Here is a 19809-nt window from a genome sequence, read left to right on the forward strand (position 1 = left end):
TTCGCTTCGTGTGCTGCTCGAATTGGGAGAGCAATAGCATGCTGCATCGCTCACACTGCCGGCTGTGGGCGCTTGTGAGAATTGTTCTCACGAATGCGAGTGCGTGTACACACACAGCCACAAACACATGCGCGCTCTGCCGATGTTGAGAAGGGTGGCCGACGCACGTAAAATGTTTCTTCGCACGGCTTTTGCACACTCACACGCTCACTTGCAATCGGAACGTCGCGCCGAGCGGTTGTGCGTGCTGTGTGCTGTGTACTTGCCCGTACTTTTCACGCACGGGAACGAAAACAATAGCGGGGAAGGGCATACAACAACCGAAAAAGTCAGTGTTGTTTGTTCACAGTCGAACAGCGGGAACTGTGCTACGCGATACGAGCTGCACGGTGTGAGAAAAGCAAATCACATTTTCCGTGCAGAAGAAAGCAGGAAATCGAACAAGGTGTTGTAGAGCGCCGCCGGTGTTGTTTAGCAACGAAGTGAGTACGAGTGAAAAATTCGATAACTAGTGAACGCGTGATAAGTGTGCGAGAACGAGAAGGAAACAGAACGGGAAGAGGAACGTTTCGAAGACATTCCCAGACGGCGGCGGTGGTGCTGGTTGGTTTTATTTGGGTAAAGAAAAAGGTACTGGTTTTTCAAGTTGTGTGTGATCTTGAAACCGGCCGCGCGCCTCTTCGAAACATACCATACCTGCACACACGCACACACACCTCACGCAGCACCCAGTGTCGTCCTGTTGGTGTAGATGGTGTGTGGATGCTGCCATATTACCATCGCTCGTCTGTCGTGCGTTTTTTTTTAGTACGAGAAGGAATTTATTTTATTTCTTGCGTGCGTGCGTGCTAAGAAGTCATCGCGATTAGACCAAAGCGTCGTGAAAAAGTCGTGATTCGAGTGTGTATTGTTTCTTTCAATAGTCCTTACAAGCGCACACACACACAAACCCTCATTTCTTCGCTGCACGGCAAAGCCTACTTGTCAACAGTCTTCAGCGTGGTGAAATAAGAGTGTTTAACGGGCGTGAGAAACACACTGTGGTTCCTGGGTTCGTTGCGTGATAAATTGGATTTTGTTTTTTTTTTTTCGTTGCTTCTTCCTAACCCACCACCAACATACGGCCAACAACTCGTGCAAGAAGCCGAAAAGTGAGGGAATAGAAAAAACGGCACCCAACAAATCTCATCGTCTTTGGTTTCGGAAAGAAAGTGTGTCTCTTTCGTGTGCGGTGAAATGTACATACCGACGAGTGTGTAAACGAGGTGTAAATGATTTATGCTGCTTATGTTTCTACCAGCTCATATGCTCTACCGCAAGCAAAAAAACAAACCCCGAGCATCGTCGATGGATAATATCCCAGTAGGCGGATTTGAATAATTTGTTCCAATCCCGGCTCTCCAGCAGCTCTACTTCATCAAGGAATGACACTCAAGTCAGCTTGAGTTAAAACCGATGCAGCAGCAGCAGCCGAGTGTGTGCTGTGTATGTGTTGCTTTTTTTGTTTCCTGTGGTGTAGGAAAAGCGTAAAAAAGAGGCCTAAATTAAAACACACGCACACGAGAAACGAGTACGACGAGTGTGAGCGAGAAGTTTGCGTTGCGTGGTCGAAGTGAGAAGCGAGAGCGTTTCACAGAAGAGCCAAAAAAAAAAGCAAGGAAAAAAGTTTGGTGCCCCGAAAAGAAGAATAATTCAGGAAGTGTGCGTACGTGCCCTGTGTCTCCGCTTCTACGCGCGGTGTTTGTGTGCGTACGTGTGTGCATGCGTGAATGAGTGTGCAAGTGTGTGCCTCCTGTCTACACAACACCACCCTCACCACCGTTCACCAGCTCACACACCCCTTTTCTCCTTAGACACGGTGTTGTGTTGTTACCGGCAGATTGTGCGTTTAAGTTCTTTTCAATACAAAAAAAAATAAGCTAACGAGCTAGAAAGAGAAAAGAGAAAAAGAGCAAGAGAGAGAAAAAGGAAAGGAAAGAATGTTAAAGAGAGCGAAAAAAGAAGGGAAAAATAATTTGTAAAAAAAAGTAAGCAAAAGCTTAAAAGAAGCCGTGAAGTGGATAAAAAAGGGAAAGAAAAGCAGAAAGAAAATGGTCGAAAATATTTGAGCCTTGTACACCTTCATTACATCCCTAGTGTGCGGTGTGCGTGTGTGTGTGCGCGCCTGTACGTGTGCGTCTCGTGTATTTACAGAAACGTGTGCGTGTGCCATGTAATATACACAACGGAAAAGAAGAATAGAATTACACAATACACACATACACGGTGTGTGGAGTGAAATTACATAGTGTGTATGTGTGTAAGCGCCCATACGTATTCATGGTGCGTGCAGCATTATTGCGTGTGCGTGTTTGTGTGCACCTTTTTCACTTACTATTGTTTCTCTCAACGTGTAGTATGAAATATGCGTAGCTTGTGTGGCGTTTAGTGAAGAGCGAAATAAAAAAAAAAGATTAAAATTGGCAAATCGGAATGCCAAAGTGAGCGGAAGAGAAAAAGCCGAGTAAAAAAAACTGGCGTCGTGAAAATTCAATTTATCGTTCCTGCCGGCGCTTGTTTGTTGTGTAGGGGCTTGATTTGTGCGGTGCGTGTTTTTTTTATTATTTTGCCTGTGCCCTAGCGGCACCCGGGTGTGTGAGAAACAACGGAAAGCACTCAGCATAAATCTCACGGCGAAGCTGTTGGCCTTCGGGATGATACGATAAACATATAGATATATGCAATCTCCTACGTCTCGGGCCAACGTTGGTGTCAATTCACATGGAGTTCCTTGCGAAGGCATAAGCTAATCGTGTGCACCATTTTCGGGGAAACCGTTTGACATTTACGGATACGCTGCGTGAGACAGTTGGTGTTGTGTGCGCGTGCGAGTGTGTGCCAGAGGATGGCAAATCGCGATGGATGATTGTGAGCAGCGTTTCTCGTTGCTGATAAGTGGGTAGATAAACGAAGAAACACCATCAGCTGATGACAGCTGTCATCCGTGCAGCTTGATCTTGATCGTGTGTTTCGTGGTGAGAAACGTACGGAGAACTTTGAAATCGTTTGAAAGAAGCTTTAGCTAAACGTGTGTGGTGTGAAATGCTGACAGAATGAAAACCCGGCACAATTCTCATCACAGTAGCAAGAGTAGCAACGGTTGCTACAGTAGCAGTAGTAGCAGCAGTATGGCTTTGACGCTACCAGCCACAGATGCCATCGATCGGCGACGATGTAGTAGACCGGCAGTAGTATCGTCGACGACCACAACAACAGTAGCAACCAATGGCCGAAATCGTCGGTGGCAGAGGCGAACGACGGCAATCCACAGCAACCACAATAACAGTACTGCTGGAACAGGCTGGCGAAGACGGGGCAGTAGACTACCACTCGTACTGGACGGTGAACCACCGCGGGAGGATGACAGCAACACACTCACCAGCAAACGCCGCCGGTACAGAAATGTAAACGCCCGGTTAAGATGCTGCCTGCCCGGTTTCGGCACCAGTTCTGCCCTGACGATCGCGCTAGTGATCGCACTGCAGCTGGTCGCACTGCAACCGACCGTGCTGCACTGTGCCAAAACGTTCTACATGCACTGGAACACGACGAACAGCATCTTCCGGATCGACAACACCGACCACATCATCGACGTGAACAAGGGCAACTCGCAGTTCGAGTACGACCAGGTGCATATCATCTGTCCGGTGTACGAACCGGGCACGTTCGACAACGAAACGGAGAAGTACATCATCTACAACGTGTCGAAGGTGGAGTACGAAACGTGTCGCATCACGAATCACGATCCACGCATCATCGCGATCTGCGACAAACCGAACAAGCTGATGTTCTTCACCATCACGTTCCGCCCGTTCACGCCACAGCCGGGCGGTCTCGAGTTCCTACCGGGCAACGACTACTACTTCATCTCGACCTCCTCCAAGGATGATCTGCACCGGCGGATAGGGGGCCGCTGTACCACCGACAACATGAAGGTCGTCTTCAAGGTGTGCTGCGCGGATGATCAGCAGCAGCAGCAGCAGCAGCACCACGGCCATCTGCCCTCGAACGGAACCGTGCTCGGCGGTGGTCACTCGCACGACGGTTCCACCGGTGGCGGTGTGTCGATCAACACCAACAACACTATCTCGATCGATGCGTTCGATCCGAACTCCCGGTTGTTGCCGCCCGCCATCAACACCAGCCAGGGTAACATCGTGCAGAACACCGTCAACTGGCCGGTGTGGAACGATGGCCAGCAGCACCAGCAGCCGCCGCATCTGCCACCGCACGTACGTCCACCGCCTGCAACGCCGGCCATCATCGGTGTGAACGGGCGGCACAACCATCACTACACCGCATCACCGCCCCGTACCTCGATCAACAGCGGCACCGGGATGGGTGCGGGTTCGGGCGGTTCCGGCGGTCTGTACGGTAACGGTAACCTTAATAACCATAACTACAACATAAACAGCCCACCGTCCAATGTGCATCCGGGCCAGAGTAAACCGACGAAGAAGACGAAAGAGTACGACAAGCACCCGAACGAGGTGGTGAAGAATGAGGAGCTTACGTACAACAATGCCGGTGTGGCACAGTGTTCGACCCGATCGGTTGTGGTGCTGGTGGTGGCCATTTCGCTAGTGTTCGGTTGGACGTTTGTCACACCGAGCAGCAGCAGCGGCAGCGGCAGCAGTAGTTGGCGCTTGCTGACGAGCTGAGGATTATGTGAGTCAGGTGTAGAAGACGCAGGCCGAGACGCAGATGAAGGAGAAGGCGGAGGTCACGCAGGCGATGTACCACCACTACCATCCGTCGCAGGTCCTGTCACGTCATCCCTTTTGCTGCAGTAGCGCACGCTTGTGTGTGTGTCCTTACCTTCCTTCCTGCAATTCCCGCAATTTCCCCGATACAAGAGGATGTGAAGGATTGATGCTGGGGCCGGGTTGCCAGCTTTCGAAGGCAGAAGAAAAGATGTCCACGATCGAGCTGTCCTGGCTGCGATGGCTGCATGGAATTAGACTCTTTTGCTATCTTCACTTAGCACCTGTCCAGCAGAGAAGGCGGCATGTAGATAGGTCCTTTTTTTGTTAAAGGCAAACAGGAGACGGGTTACGTACGTTTACGTAACATTATCCCGTTCATTATAGTCACACGAGAAGAACGAACCCCCTCCCTTTTAATATAAACCCTTCACCCACGATTCTATTAGAAGAGCTAGAGATGACGGTCGTCACACGGCGGTTTTTTTTTTAAATAGTAGCTGCACGCAGTTTTTCTGATTAGTGAAAAATGGAAGAAGCGATGTATGTGTATGTGTGTGAGTGCGCATCCCTTTTGTATAGGGTGGGGGCAGTTCCCTGAATCCCTTTCCCCCACAGCCACCACAAACTAGCCCTACCTTTAAACCATTCCCATTCCATTCATCCCTACACCACCAATTAGAATCACACCAACCCATGTAGTCGTGTAGTAGAGCAGAGTGATATTAATTTAAAGCAAAACGAAACGAAACGATAAAAATATGTATGACAAGGAGACAACAACAACAAAAAAAACCCTTCGAGTTCGGAGCTGGAAGGAGAAATTTGTTATTTTAACAAGCGAAACTAAGTAGGAAAAACTATGAAAATTGGAACTTGTAAAAAAGCGACAAAAGCAAAATCCCACAAAACAAAAACAAGAAAACGTCATCCGTTTTTTTTTCGACCTCTCAATTCGGCCCAATTCGGAGAAAGAAAGTTAAATTAATTGTAATAATAATACATCACCTTAAGTGAGCCTAGCAAAGACGGAAAAACAAAATTGAATCCTAAACAGTACAGAATTACATTTTGCGCCATACATTTCCTTGTGCTCAAGGTGTTTAAAGGTAACCAAAGGTGTGTAGAGTTGGGGATGTATGAAGAATTCGGACCAAGGTTAATACATTTAGTATTTTGTGTAAGTTTGGAGTATTTTTATAGAGCATTCAAGTTTCATGCGTTCATATTTTCCAAAACATGACAAACCAGATAAATAAAATAGCTGTATTAACCTTGAGTTGATTGATCGATTAGAAACAGAAAACAAGTTGGACCACAAACACTGTATTAGGAAATGTCTTCTTAAAATTTATAAAACTTATATTTCAAAACAACCCAGAGAAATGTAGTTCAAAACCATCACCTAAAGCACCTTTAAACACCTTGGTTGCGTTTATTTTCCCTTAAGTCATTTCCATCCCTCCCGAAGCCAAGCGTTCGCGAGAGAGCATGAGATAGACATTGAAAGACTGACCACTTTCTCCCACCCTCTTCCCACAATCCCCAACCAAATGTATTCGATGGCAAAGTTAAGTGCATCACAGAGATTTTCCTAATGTTTAATGTGCGTTTTTCCTAATTTTTGTCACTAAGAGCAACCAATCAATCCTCGATATCCCCTGACACCCTACAATTTGTGTGTGATTTAAAACTTATATAAAGCTTATGGAAATGTTCCTAGCGGAACGATATTATGCAGCGAACACACTGTAGCACGCACTGTGTTTGCTTTAAGTTATTTTATTTTATTGCCCATAAATCCAACATTACCATCCAATAGTCAGACGGTATAGGCACAACTCTTTGGCCGGAGTATTAGTATTGAAATAGTAAAGATGGTACATTTTATTGCTTTATTTTGGAAAAAGAAACCCAATTAATGAGCTTATTTTTATTCTCTCTCAACCTCTATATCTATCGTTGTTGGTTTGCTATTATCAGTATTCGAACGGTAGTGCGGGGGCGGTTTTATGAGAAAGCCATTTTTCAGTACCATAAACACACTCGTCATCTCGTTGAAAATCTTTCTATGTTGCGGGCGAATTTGGGAGTCGTCATTAGTCGTTTCGGTTGCCGGCACTATACTCTAAGTCACATTGCGTGTATGTCTCATATGTAATGGAAAGTCCTGCAACAAAATCCTTATCGTCACACTGTCACACCAGCTACGGTTGATTATAGTTTCCACCTTTTGTAAGAGTATAAGTGAATGTAATGTGACAAAGCAACTGGAAAAAGGAGATATAAACAAAACAAAAAAAACTATGGTGGGAAAAAAACGTTGTGTGTATAAATAGTGTTCTAAATCCTAACAACAACACACAAAAAACGAACAGACAGAAAAAATGTAAAGTGTAGATGAACAAAACAGAGGGGCAAAGGGAGAAAGAGAAAAAGAGAGAGAAGAAAGAGGAAAGAGAAAGCGAAACGTTATTTCGGGTGGAACCTATGTTTGAAGTTAAGTGAAAAGAAAAACCAATAATTTAATATGTCGATTTAGTAGCGAGATGGTTTGCTTTCTTTCCGATGGTGTGTTTACCCAACGGGGAAAAAGGCGAAAACTCTGTCCTTCTTCTTTTATGTTTATTTTGTAAATATAGTGAATATTTTCGCAAAAAATTATCAAAACACAACTGCCGTTCCGTTTTTTATCATGAAACTCCTTAATCTTCACCCTCTGCGGAGTATCTTTCAAAGAAATGTTTTCTTTATTAATATTAAAACCATCTACAGGATTATTCAATTTTCACCTCAAAATTTCTCCATTGGCTTAACCTTGAAATCGTTCAACAGAAGTCGGCGTTTTTATATCTAGTGGGAAGTAAGTCAACAGAAGAAGCTTCTCTAGGGCAAAAGGTCCAATTTAAGTAAGTAGCCCCCTCGTCTGCCGTGTTCGGTTACTGAATCGAACCTATAAAAAGTCTCCTCTCCTCTGCTTGCAAAGAAATGAAGATGTCGTCTGTCAGGAAAATTGACATGCAATTGATGGAGACGGACGGTACCGTCGCGTGTCGCGGTGTGTCACACCTGGTGCGGCTGTTCAATTTCAACTTTTTCCCCATGGTTTTGATGATGTGGTTGAAGTGTCACACTCACGCACTGAAGATGCACAGCAGACGAACCAAAATGGAAAGGTAGGTGACAAGCCAATGCTTGGTTTTGTTCGTTTTTTCCCCTCCGTTGCTCACGGTTTCATCGAGTATCGTCGTCTGATTTATTTCACCAAACGTTTGTTTCGTTTTTGCTTCCTTCTGCCCCACCGATTCGGTTGATAAGGTCACACCGAGAGGTAGCTCTTTACCCGCATCCGGGAATTCGTGGAAATGTCTTTCGCAACTCGCAAAATATACACACTTACTTCAATTTAACCTGATAAGACGATTGCGCCCCCAAAAAGGTTGAGGAGCGCGCGCGTGTGCAATATCATGAAAGAAGCCGGTGAAGGCATTTCGTTGAATTATTCCCGCTTCCACCGAATACCCGGTGCGTCCGTTCGTTGATCGTGGTTTTATGTTCGACTAATGACAAAATAAGAGCTGCATGATTCTTCTTTTATTGGTTTGGTGGTTGAACCAAAGCCGAGCAAAAACACACTTGCAAGAACAAAATGTGCAGAGGCACATTATCTTCTTCGGCCTATTGTTCGACTGGTAGTCCTGTCGTTTACGGGTAGCTAAAATAACAAACAAGCAACGGGAAGAAGTGATAAAGGTAAAAGAATTACTCCCCACCCTGCAGGCATTGTGCCCGGCGTCAGGCAAGTTTTGGGGATGATGGTGTTTTTGGGGTATGAATATTTTAAGAGATCTCTACACGTTCTCCTCACTAAGGCCGTGATCCGTTGGGTTGCAATTTTCCACGTGGAATGATGTTCGATTTTTACCACGCGTGCGTGCGTTGTGGGTATCACTTCCAATTTCCATCGCATTCCTCCCCCCACCGGGAATGGGGTTATGGGTGGCAAATGGTTCACATGGCACCCATTTGGCCTTCGAGGTTCGGTTCCTTGCGGTTGGATCGTTGCAGACCAAAAAAAACCACGGGGAGAAAAGGAAGCTGAACGAGCAATGGACACACAGCAACAACACGAAGGATAGGTGAATTCTTGGTTGTGCTGTTATTTTTCTCCCTTTCCCATGTCTCTCCGATAATCTGTCTATTTCGGTGTACGAACGTAATTCTGCGAAGTAAAGATGAAACTGCCACCAGCAGGGAAGAGCGCTTACCGGTTGCCACGTGGCGTTCCGAAATTTTCCGAAGGCTTTTTGCTGTTTTTTTTTATTCCTCTACCATATTGACATTCCAATAAGTGCTTTTTATTGTGCAGAAAATGATTAAATAAATCACTTTTCCATACAAATTTTTTGGGTGGAACATACTATAAATACGATACTATGAGCCGCAAAAGTCGAATTCCAAAAATGAAGAACAGAATTTTGCTTTTCTTAAACATTTGTAACTTAATACTTCATTTGATTTGGATTCGGGAGTTTGTTGGCTTAGTATATTGTCATCTTTTTATGTCAAGCAAAAAAAAATCGTGAAACATCATTTAGTCGACCTAATTGGTACTTTTGCGCTGTTTTTTTTTGGAAAAAATCACATAAAAAGCATGTAGCCTTGCCAATGAAAAACCAACAACATCAAAAAAGGATAAAAAAACAGTATTGGAAAAGCGGAAAGGATAAATCTAGCACAACATAAATGTATGTAGGTGGGTGGGTTTTTTGGAAGACGCCACAGGAAATGGGAAAATGTCAGCAAAAGTGACAACGGTATACACGATGACGGCGTTTCCCTGTGCGTGTTTGTGTGGCTGTGTGTGTGTTTGCTTGTAAGCATTAGGCCGCTAGGAAAAGCGAGTGTGGATATACGCAAAAAAAAGAAGTTAAAAAGGAAACCCAACCAGGGCATCGGTTTTCTTTCGTTTTACGCGTCAAGGCTTTTGCCGTGCTGTAATGGTAGTGGTGATGGGTCCAAGGCCTAGGGTACTAGCTCCGGGGATGGAAGGGGGACAAACAAGGAAAACATAATTTCTTTTCTACTTCTTTTTCTTCATCCATGCAATACGTGTGTGGTCCTTTTCGCTTGCTTAAAGGATCCAAAGGAACGGCGGGAAGCTGCAAAAATGGTGGTATGATGTTGTGTTTCCTTGTGGGATGTGGAGGATTGAGTCTGTGATTATCGGAAAATGCGCTTTCTGTGTGTGTGTTTGTATGTGTACCTCCGTGTACCTACACAGGATATGCGGGACACATTTGCTTCACCAGCAACAACATTTCACCAAGAAAGCGGCCCATCCACAGACAAAAACTTGCAGCCGACCGGCGACGGCGGAAATTACGTGATAACGAAAACTCCATCCCGCACTGTTCTCTTCTCCCAGCACCGTTCTCTGTCCCAGCAGACAGCAGCAGTTTGCCATGAAAACGGGAAAATCCTGTACCGTTCTCTTTCCTACCAACGCCATATAATAAACGTCTGTCGAACATGTGTGTGCGAGTGTATATATGGCACACATGGACACATGCCTAGTTGTGCCTAGTTTCCTTCCCTTCATGCCCGGTGTCAGTTTTTGGGGAGCCCGGGAAAATCGGGCTTTTCCAACCCCGTCTCCTGCCGCCTACACACGTGGCGGTGGCGGTGCTTCGCGCAAAACAGGCCCAACCCGGGGCTGCAACCCGGGCCGCGCGCCTACAAAACATAATGGTGCATCCATGCGTGCGCGTGCCTGATGCATTCGTGTGAGATTGTGTGTGGCGGTGGTAGTGGCGCGTATGTGTGCGCTGTAGGCACTGCACGGATATGCAACGGGAGGGCTAGGGTACTAAGGTGTTTTTCCGCGTGCACGTGTGTGTGTTTTGTGTGGGCCTTTTTGGGGTGGAGAGGGAGATGGAAAGGGGGGAGGAGGGGGAGAACAAAGTGGAAAAACGATGAGCGAGTTTTCCGCCGCCTGCGGCTACTTGGCTTCAACCATTTGCTCTTGCAGTTTTGCCGTTTTGCAGCGCCCATACCCCATCGCTGTGTATGAGTGTGAAGTTTTCCCGACCGGTGCATGGCACAGTGAGTGTGAGCGAGCGAGAACGCACCGGGACCACCCCGAGTGAGTGGAAAAGGTGAGAAATCGCAAAAGCAAATCATAGCAAAACCGTAAAGCGTGCCTTCCTGTTTTGAGTGGAAATGGAAAAGCGAGAGAGAGAGAGAGAGAGAGAGAGAGAGAGAAAGAAAGAGAGAGAGATAGAGGGAAGGAGCCGTGTAGGAGAGGGAACGAATGAATGTTATTTTCCACCGGGGAAAATCAAACAGCAGGCTCGAGCAGCAGACGTGCTCGAAGAGAGACAGACGATGTCTCTCCCGTCTCGTTTTGATGCAGTTTCTAGCACCTAGTATACGCTGCAGTATGTGGTGCATCTGCAGTGCAAAAAACAAAAACAGCAGCAAAAAAAGGCAATGGTGGTGCTGGTAATTTACATGGTAAAGTTATGCCCGTTTTATTCTCCTTTTTTCTGTTGGCGTATTTGGTTGCTCTGCTCACTGTGTGTGTTCCCTTGATGATGCCGACGTTTGTCTGGTCCGGAGTCTGGTTTTGTACTTCCCTTAACTTGGCGATATTTTCCAACCCGGTGTGAAGCTGAAACAAAACAGCAGCGGGAAAACCCCGACGTGAAACGATTCCCGTTTTGGCACGCGAAATCGCCGCTCCCTTCTTCCTCGTCTATTTTCTGTTTCGTTTTTTCCCATCCGGAGGTATCGTTGGAATGCAAATCGAGTAGACACGCATTCGTACTATGAATTTGAACCTGAGATGCAGCAGCTGAACACATCAAAATAACAAAAAAAAGGAATGGAACAAATGGACTAACCTGAAGACGAAAAAGCGGCGGGAGGTTGCAGGCAAGGACGAACTGACGTCGGAAATGTCACCAAGTTGTGGAGGATATCAGTGCGCACCGCATTAGATCCAATGAAGAACCTCGCCGAGGGTTTGATCGAGGTGCACAACATATCACTGGGATGGGAAAATGAAAGACGACAACGTTGAAACGGATGTCGGAAAACTCAGTCAAGCTTGAGTCGCAAGATAAGGTACCCACTAGCTGGGTGGCTGGCTGGCTGGCTGGTCGGTCGCAATAATGTCTCACTGTGTGTGGGTATGTGTCGTGGTTGGCAGTAGTATTCAAATGGGTTGTCACTGATGCGCTTTCAACGTTTTTTTCTGCTATCTGAGCAGGAAAACCGTTTACAGCCGTTCCTGTACTAGTACTAGCGCGAGCAACTTGGAGGACATTTAAAAAAGGATTGTCCCAGCAAAGCGGGTAAAGTCTCAGCATGTCCTGCTACTATGGTGACGTTGCAAGTGGGCGAGTTTCCCGGTTAAGCCGCTGGGAATCGAATCAATCCTTTTTTTCTATTCGTTTTCTTCCCATCGTTGAATACCCTGGTGTCTCGTGTGGGAAGATGGCGAACATCCCGAAGGTTCTTCTGTCACGGCACGGCGCAAAGAAGTTGGACGTGGTTTATCTTGGTTGTTTGCTGCTTCCTGCAACGGATTTACTGGGTTAAGTAAATTGACTTTTGAATCTCTTGTGCCTGTTTTGTCCCATATTCAGGTCATCCGAGAACCGATTGGAACGAAGAAAAAACACCTCCGCGTGTAGTGGGTGTGTCCAATATTTGTCGTTTAAGGATGCGCTGCATACATGCAATAGAGAATATGTCAGCGAGAGATGAAACGAACCATCGAAAGGTGTTTTTAAGTTGATTAATTTTAGCTCCACACACACGTTACAAGTTCTGGCATTGAACAAAAATTGTAAAATAAATGTCCAGAAGCTTCAAAATGCATTTTTTTTGCTTTTCCTCCTCGAGAAATTCGAAAAAATGGGTGGAAGAACAAACATATTTTGACAATCGGTATGAACTTTTTTCCCATCTTCATCTATTCGTTATGATGAGCCAACGGAATAAAAAATAGTAAATGAATTCGTCTGATAAATCGGCACGAAACAATTTACCACTGCAGATGCTCCCCGATCCATCGTTCGCTCTCGAAGTCCAAGTCTCGTCCCCTTGCTGTCGATTCGGATTGGAAACATTTTATTTTTCCGCCTTCACCAGAGATGAATATTCAAATTAGTTATTTTCGATATTGCATTTCATCTCCCCCCCACTTGTGTTACTATTGCCAACCCGAAAATAACAATCCCTCCAGAACGTGATGTAGCTGCCAAAGAAAACTTGCATTCGATGAAGGGAGAGAGAATGGTGGTTTGCTTGCTTAAGTTATCTGTATTATTTTCCGTACACTTCCGGAACCTCATTACGCGAAGCGACAAATGTGTCTGCAGTGCCATATTTTCAGTCTGTCTGCACTAATTTTTTCTCCTTTGATTATTTTTGCTAAAGAATGGGACAGCTTTACGAGTGAGAATTTCAATTTCTTGCTGGTACCGTCGACACCATCGTGTTGCTGTCTCTGTTTGGGAAAATCGAGATGAATTCCCACAAAAAGTAATTTAGGGGTTTTTTCTCCTCTGTGTCATACACCTGTGCCGCTTTATTGCAGACCCCGGAAAGCGGGTGCCGCTGCTGCTGCTGGTGCTGCTGATGAATTGATTGCATGTCCAACATCGGTACAAGGAGCACATCGGTGTGCTATACGTCTCTTCAACATCTGAGGTTAAAACTGTTCGCTTAAACGGTGGTTTTATTTGTACTTTTTATTTTCGAGCTATAAACGGTCTTTTCTTTTAACCGAAAAACGCTCGAATGACTTTGAGGTTTTGCTTGTGTGTTTGTGTATGTTTTTTTTTAGAGCCCGGACACTAATCTTCCTCGTCTGTTATTCAGCAGAACAACCACAAAAAACCCTTTTTAAGAGCGTGGGTATGAGGAAATTGACGTGTTAAAATCGTGTCTCTTATGTTGCTGTTTAAACAACCATTTATCGTCCAAAGTCCACCGGGTTGGACAACAACCTCTCCAATCCAATCCAATACCGTTCCAAAGGAGACAACAAAACTCCAGCAAAGAAGTTTGTAGCGATGCGAACTTAACACGTACGTGTGATGAATTCCAAATGAATTCTACCACAGAGCACAAGTTCCAACTATCATCTCCAATAATATACCACCGCTCGGAATACGGTGATTGGCCTCCCCCTCTAGTATCGGTTTCCAACAAAGTCCTTTCGGAGATGTCCAGGCTCTTTTTTTTTGTTTTTGTGACACCAGATCCGACTGGCGTGCTGCGGTGTGCATTAAGGATTCAACATGAATCCCTCGTCCAAGAAAGAAAAAGGGACAAAGCACACATACACTAACAGAGAGTCTTCCCGGTACGATACTAAACCAACAATCGTTCGCCTACGATCCTTTAGACGTGAAGGAACTCGTCTTGGGTAACGGGAAGATGTCACCATCGTCCACATTTACATATTGTTTTGTCATTTCAGTTTTCCGGTTCAATCTTGTCTGCAGTCTGCAACTGGAAAAGTGCATTTTCCTCGGTGGTCCTTTGTTTGTGAAATTTGAAGCACACTGACAGCCATTTCCCAATGTTCGTCTCCTGCGTTACTCTATACATCTTGCTAGCGAAGGAAAAATAGCATCACGAAATAGTTCCATGTCCACTGTCGTAACATTGTAAGTGAAGGATACGTCACACTACCCTGAAAGCAACCGAAACATGACGAATCACGTTTTTCTGGGGAATGTTTGAGTCTTCTCCCAGCAACACGGCACCGTTCGTCTGTGGAATAATTAATGAATCGAACTGGCCCCGATACACCTAATGTCGGCTTCTTTACAGAGCTTTTCGTGGTTGTTTTGTCGGTTGATTTGGCACGGGACGTGATAAGCTTCACCAATAAAAAAGTAAAATCATCCCAAGTAGAGAATAACAGTAACGTCTCAAGCTTACAAGGGTCGTCCTTTTCCCGGACAGCACGCTAGGCATGACTGGTCATGAATGGGTGCCTGCAACTTGAACAAGAGAAAACAAACAAGCACAACAAAAAACAGGGCATTTTGTGTAGAATTTAAAGCACAAAAAATGGAAGGTTTTACATATTAATTTAGCTCCGCTTTTTTCATTTCTTTTTTTTTCTCACGCACTTGTGGGGTGCGATCTCTGGCAGACTAGCAGTTAGTTGATTTTTGAGGCAGATAATCGCTTCCCTTGAGTGGCTAGTTTGAGGCAACAACAAACAAAAAAGGGTTGTGTGATGTGTGTTGGACATCCGTAAACATAGTTTTGGCGTATTTGCATAATGAGCCCCGGACTGGTCGCGCACACACTCTCTTTCTCTCTCGGTACACAATGATTGACACTTGGTGGGTATGTCTTCATTCTTCCCATCGCGGGCACTTTCTGCATGGTAGGGTTAGCAGCAAGGTGCGCACGCTCGTCATGCTAATCATGATTTGTTTGTTTTATTTTCATTAGCCACTTTAGCCACTCTTGAACAAAAAAAAAACACCCAGCCATCAGCCATCACCTCCTTGCAACACTCATCATCTTCGCCATGGCGCAATTAATGTCATGTCACTATTTTTAATCGCTGTCATTGTTTTCCGCGACTGACTAACTAGAGTAGCACCGGTTGAAGCTTCCTTCAACTACCAACCGTCCCAACGGACAATTTGGAAGAAATTCAATTCATGGCAAATGAAATGCGTTAGCTTTTAGAGGAGTCATACCGGAGCAGAGACCCCAGTTCGGACGAGGCTTTGGAATGAAACAAAACAAGACCGTGTTTGTTTGGGCCTGTTTGTGTCTCATTGTGTGGTTTAATGGACGGTGTATTAAAAAGGCAAACAAAAGTGACCCTTTCGCGAGTATGCTTCTGCTACTCAGTTCGTTCCCGATAGACATCAGTTAGAGGCACGGCTTATGGGTGTCTCTTCTTGGGAGACTTTGTCTGGAGAGTGTCTCCGGACATGTTGGAGGCTCATGTAAATATCGACCTCTTTCCTTGAAACAAAGCACAACTCACATGCTTCTCGTACTTGCCTGCCCTGTGTGATGTACTGGCCGGTATGGTCCACCTTTCTCCAGTTTCACATAGTGAAGACTCCCATCATCTTCTTGTTTGTCGGTGTTGGTGTTCTTTTGGGAAATGCCTCTCCGTATCTGGGCGACCCAGAACAGGCAGGGAGACTTCTCGTGTGCAGCTGAAGGGGTTACCTCTTTTTTCTTCATTCATTCTTTAGTTCTGGTTCTCCACCGCTGCCGAGAGTAGCCAGAAGTACCTTCGGACCACTTCCAACTACCTCCAAGACGTGTGCCAGAAGAACCTTCCCCTTCATCCCCAAGAAATATGGGAACCATAAAATTGTTGTTGCTGGAGTACGACGCAAGGTGATGCGTATGCTTTTGTGTGCGTGTGTTCCATGTCATGGGATGTGTGCGTGTGTGTGTGTGTGTGTGAGTGCTTTTGGAACAATATCTAGCATAAAGAGGGAAAGAGAGAAGCAAAGAAAAAAAACCGGTTACACCGCCGAGCGATGAACGCGAAACGAAACGACGAAGGCTCACAAATCGATCGACGACGGGGCGAAGATGTTCTGCTGGGTATGTTCTGGTGCTGTGGTCACTTTTCAACAGAAAGGGTTTCAGGCTTATGTTTTTTGTTCGTTTGGTTTTTTTAACATTTTTTTTTGCGGCAAGGCAGGAGTACGAGGGGGTATTTTGGGCTTTGGTGATCCACACTGACGCCTCGAACCGGTGGAAGGCTTCGGTAACACAGACATAAATTAAGTGGTGCTATGTTGTGTGGCGTGCTCCGTCTTCTGCTAGCGCTCGTAACGCAACAACAACAAAAATCTCCTGTATGGATGGATAGACGGATGGACGGACGGATGGTTTGATGCTCCAAATGTGTGTGAGTGTTGAAACAGGAAAATTAGAACGATTGCGTGTGTATGTGAATGGTTTTTGGGGTATTTTTTTTGGGGTCCTTCCTTTTGGGACTATGCTGACGAGTTGGAATTTATGGGAAGCTAACTAAAAAGGAAAAAAAACCCAACAAAACATAAGCTCGTTTGTTTCCCATCGCGTTGAAAACGATCAGCTGAAGTTGGTGTGGAAGGAAAAAAAAGTAACATACAGCAGAGCATACTTTAAGAACCAATGCACGTGCAGTGCTTTTTCTGTCTGTTAGCTTTCCCTTTAGGCCCTTTTATTGTGCAACAAAGTCATCGATATGATTACGTACATGTGTGTGTATGTGTGGCTGAGTATTTGTTGGTGAGCTTTAGCATCCAAGGTACAGCGAATCTTAAGGGAAAAGGCGTCTCAAGTCGTTGGCGCGACACACGCGCTCGGCCACAAACGGTATCCATCGTCTTCAATGATTTATTTCTTGTTTAATTTCTCTCTCTGTCGTTCTTCTTGCAACACAGCCCACCACCCGTTGGGAGGGAGGAAATATGGGCCTGGTCGTGTTTTAATGTCGCGTGTTCTTCTGCTTTTTCTCTGCGGGGGGAAGGTGGTTGCCACCGTTGAAAGTTTTCGTGCCCAAAGCTTCCGTCCAGAGAGGTGTTTTAAAAGACGAGCAGCCGTAAAAGATGATCACCGCAATTAAGAACAACTGACAAAAGATCACTTCTCGCTATAGCTGCTTGCGGTACTTGAAAATTGGTTTCGGGAAGGTATCTTTTACTGATGAATGTGTTAGGTGTGTGGAGAGCTCGTAAGAAAACGTTGTAGAGTGTATGATTGCAGCATTTTTTTAAACCTTTTCCTAAAAGAAATATTTGGTGGGAGCTTAGTGAGATTTTTCATTATGAGCCAGTAGAACGAAATATTCTCTTAAAACGTTAAAAGTGTTGTCTATTCAGAAAATTATAAGAATTTTTCTAACGACACCTTGTTCGTGCAGTGTCGTGCGAACCGTAAAGTAAGACTTCCTACTATTAGGCAGAGAATCCTCCGGCTACGAGGGAAAGCCCTCGTGAAACAAAACCCCATGTCGTCAAGCCGTACGGTGACAACAAGGGCCGGCAGTGGTGCATAAGCCATCTTATATGCGTCTGGAAGTCGGAAGCCCACCCTCTCCAGACGTACACACATATATGCACACATGGGTACGGGGTTGGGAAGGGTTGGTAACAGAACTGAAAGAAACCACTCCGCTTCTTCTTCCCTTCCCCCTCTACCGGGACTAATTCCTGGCGTGTTTTTGTGATGCAAAAAAAAATTGCACATTGAAAAGCAAGGGGGAAAAATCGCATACAAAGGCAGAACTGCCCCGCTAAGTCGTACGGGTGTGTTGTTTGTGTGTAGGGTAATGGCCAGAAACGGGGGTGTTTTTTGGGGGGAAAGGAAAGTGGGTTTTCAACGGGTATGCTAGTTACTTTGTGTTGACTTTGCGCTGGCAGGACTTGCAATAACACACACGTGAAACACTTGGATGAACGCATTAACTAGCCTACGTGTATATGCGCGTATGACGGTTGCAGTCGGTGATGTGATTTATGGTTTATTAAATTGCCTCTGTTTTTATGTGGGTGTATATGCGTTTGTTTTTGGCCCACAGTATCATGTGATATGTTATGGGGAGGGAAAAATCTGTTCAGAAGGTGGAAAATTCATCCTGTTTTTCCGCAAGCATAACGAAGGGGGCAGAGTTCGTTCTGTGCCTTTTAGAGGGATTTGAGTTGGTTTATGATTTATTTGTAAAACCATCGTAAGCTAAACAACTAACACAGAATAAAAAACTAAATAAAACGTTAAAAGTTGCGACACATTAACATTTAAACAGCAACCCCTTTTAAAACGTTTAAACTACTTCAAACTCTTCGTATTCCTCCACCAATAGATGTCACGAAAAACTTCGCACCTTAAAGTAAGGTGCAAATTTTAACATATTTCCCCCCTTTCTCCGACACCCATTTTGGTGTTGCCCACTTTTCGCCGAAAATAAGATCCGGAAAAATACCCGGAAGGAAATTGGACCGGGGTCTACCTGGCAGCTTGGTTTGACCGTCAGTTTGAAAGTTTTTCATTGAGAAAGAGAGAGAGAGAAAGAGAGAGAGAGAGAGAGAGAGAGAGAGAGAGAGAGAGAGGGAAAAAAACAAATAGGTAGCATCAAAATAAAAGCAACCGACTCAGAAAAAAAGCAAGGAAAAGGTCGTATGTTGATACCGCGATAAAGAAAAAAGGACGCTACGGTTTTACTGTATGACACCTGTCAAAAAAGAAAAACTGAAAAAGGCATGGTAAGAGGAACGACACGTCAAGGAGACACATTGGGACATCCTTCGTCTCTCGTCGTGCCCGTTTGGCATTGGCCATGAATTATTGATGGCACTTCCATAAACAATCTCATCTTCTTTCCTACCTTCCCAAAACGCTTCCCTGTTTTGGATGGACAGCAGTCGGACGTCCGGTTGTTCCGGAGTTTTTGTTTGTTGCTGCGTGGCCTCATTTTCAGGTTATATTTTTTTCTTTCGTGTTTTTTTTTCATACAATATTTTATCCCAATCGATAAAGTATTAGAGTGGGAAGAGTGGCATGAAGCAAGTGCGTAAAGGAACCTTTTTTTCACTTCCGTCAGACACTAATTGTGTTCCCGGCTTGTCTCTCGTCTGCTCTCCCGTCACCCGCTATCTCCGGGAAATCATTCATCCAAAACGAGGACGATTGAAAACTTTCATCGGAAAACGCTTCATCCGGCCATCCACTCGCCCTTCCGAATGGGACCCCATTTGAGGGGGGGAGAGATTTTCCCTTCTAGTGCGTTCTAGTGTGTTTCTTCCAAAAATTGAATCCTGTTGTTACGGTATTTTAGGCCATTTTTTGAGGGGAATCCATTTGCCTCCTGATGCTTTTCCCTGTTTCCCATTGTGTGGCTGTGTTTGAGTTCCAACCTGTTTTGTTGCTGATGCTGGCTGGCAGCCGGGTTGACATTTAATCGATGTTTCAAACTGGCTTTCACCCACTGATGAAGGACGAGCTTTGTTAGCAGAAGGGCAAAAAATAGGAACAGCACGGTTTCGGTCACATGAAGGTGAATGAAGAA

At 45.2% G+C, this 19809-nt stretch overlaps 1 protein-coding gene across 2 annotated transcripts; it reads left to right on the plus strand.

The window, feature by feature from the left end:
* The first annotated feature begins 82 nt into the window (after positions 1-82).
* LOC125763455 (uncharacterized) lies at positions 83-7417 on the plus strand. Of its 2 annotated transcripts, none has more exons than XM_049426672.1 (2): positions 83-482; positions 2397-7417. In XM_049426672.1, the coding sequence occupies exon 2, from the start codon at positions 3093-3095 to the stop codon at positions 4698-4700; it is 1608 nt and encodes a 535-aa protein (XP_049282629.1). In that variant the 5' UTR covers positions 83-482; positions 2397-3092; the 3' UTR covers positions 4701-7417. The 2 variants fall into 2 exon arrangements, with proteins under 2 accessions (XP_049282629.1, XP_049282627.1); XM_049426670.1 differs by having other exon boundaries at positions 85-630.
* The last annotated feature ends 12392 nt before the right edge of the window (positions 7418-19809 follow it).

Source organism: Anopheles funestus, chromosome 2RL (genome assembly GCF_943734845.2).
Source record: "Anopheles funestus chromosome 2RL, idAnoFuneDA-416_04, whole genome shotgun sequence".
Taxonomy (NCBI): Eukaryota; Metazoa; Arthropoda; class Insecta; order Diptera; family Culicidae; genus Anopheles; species Anopheles funestus.

What these genes read in the sequence shown, in the direction of transcription:
- LOC125763455 (XM_049426672.1), top strand. Translation starts at nt 3,093, where the DNA reads ATGAAAACCCGGCACAATTCTCATCACAGTAGCAAGAGTAGCAACGGT.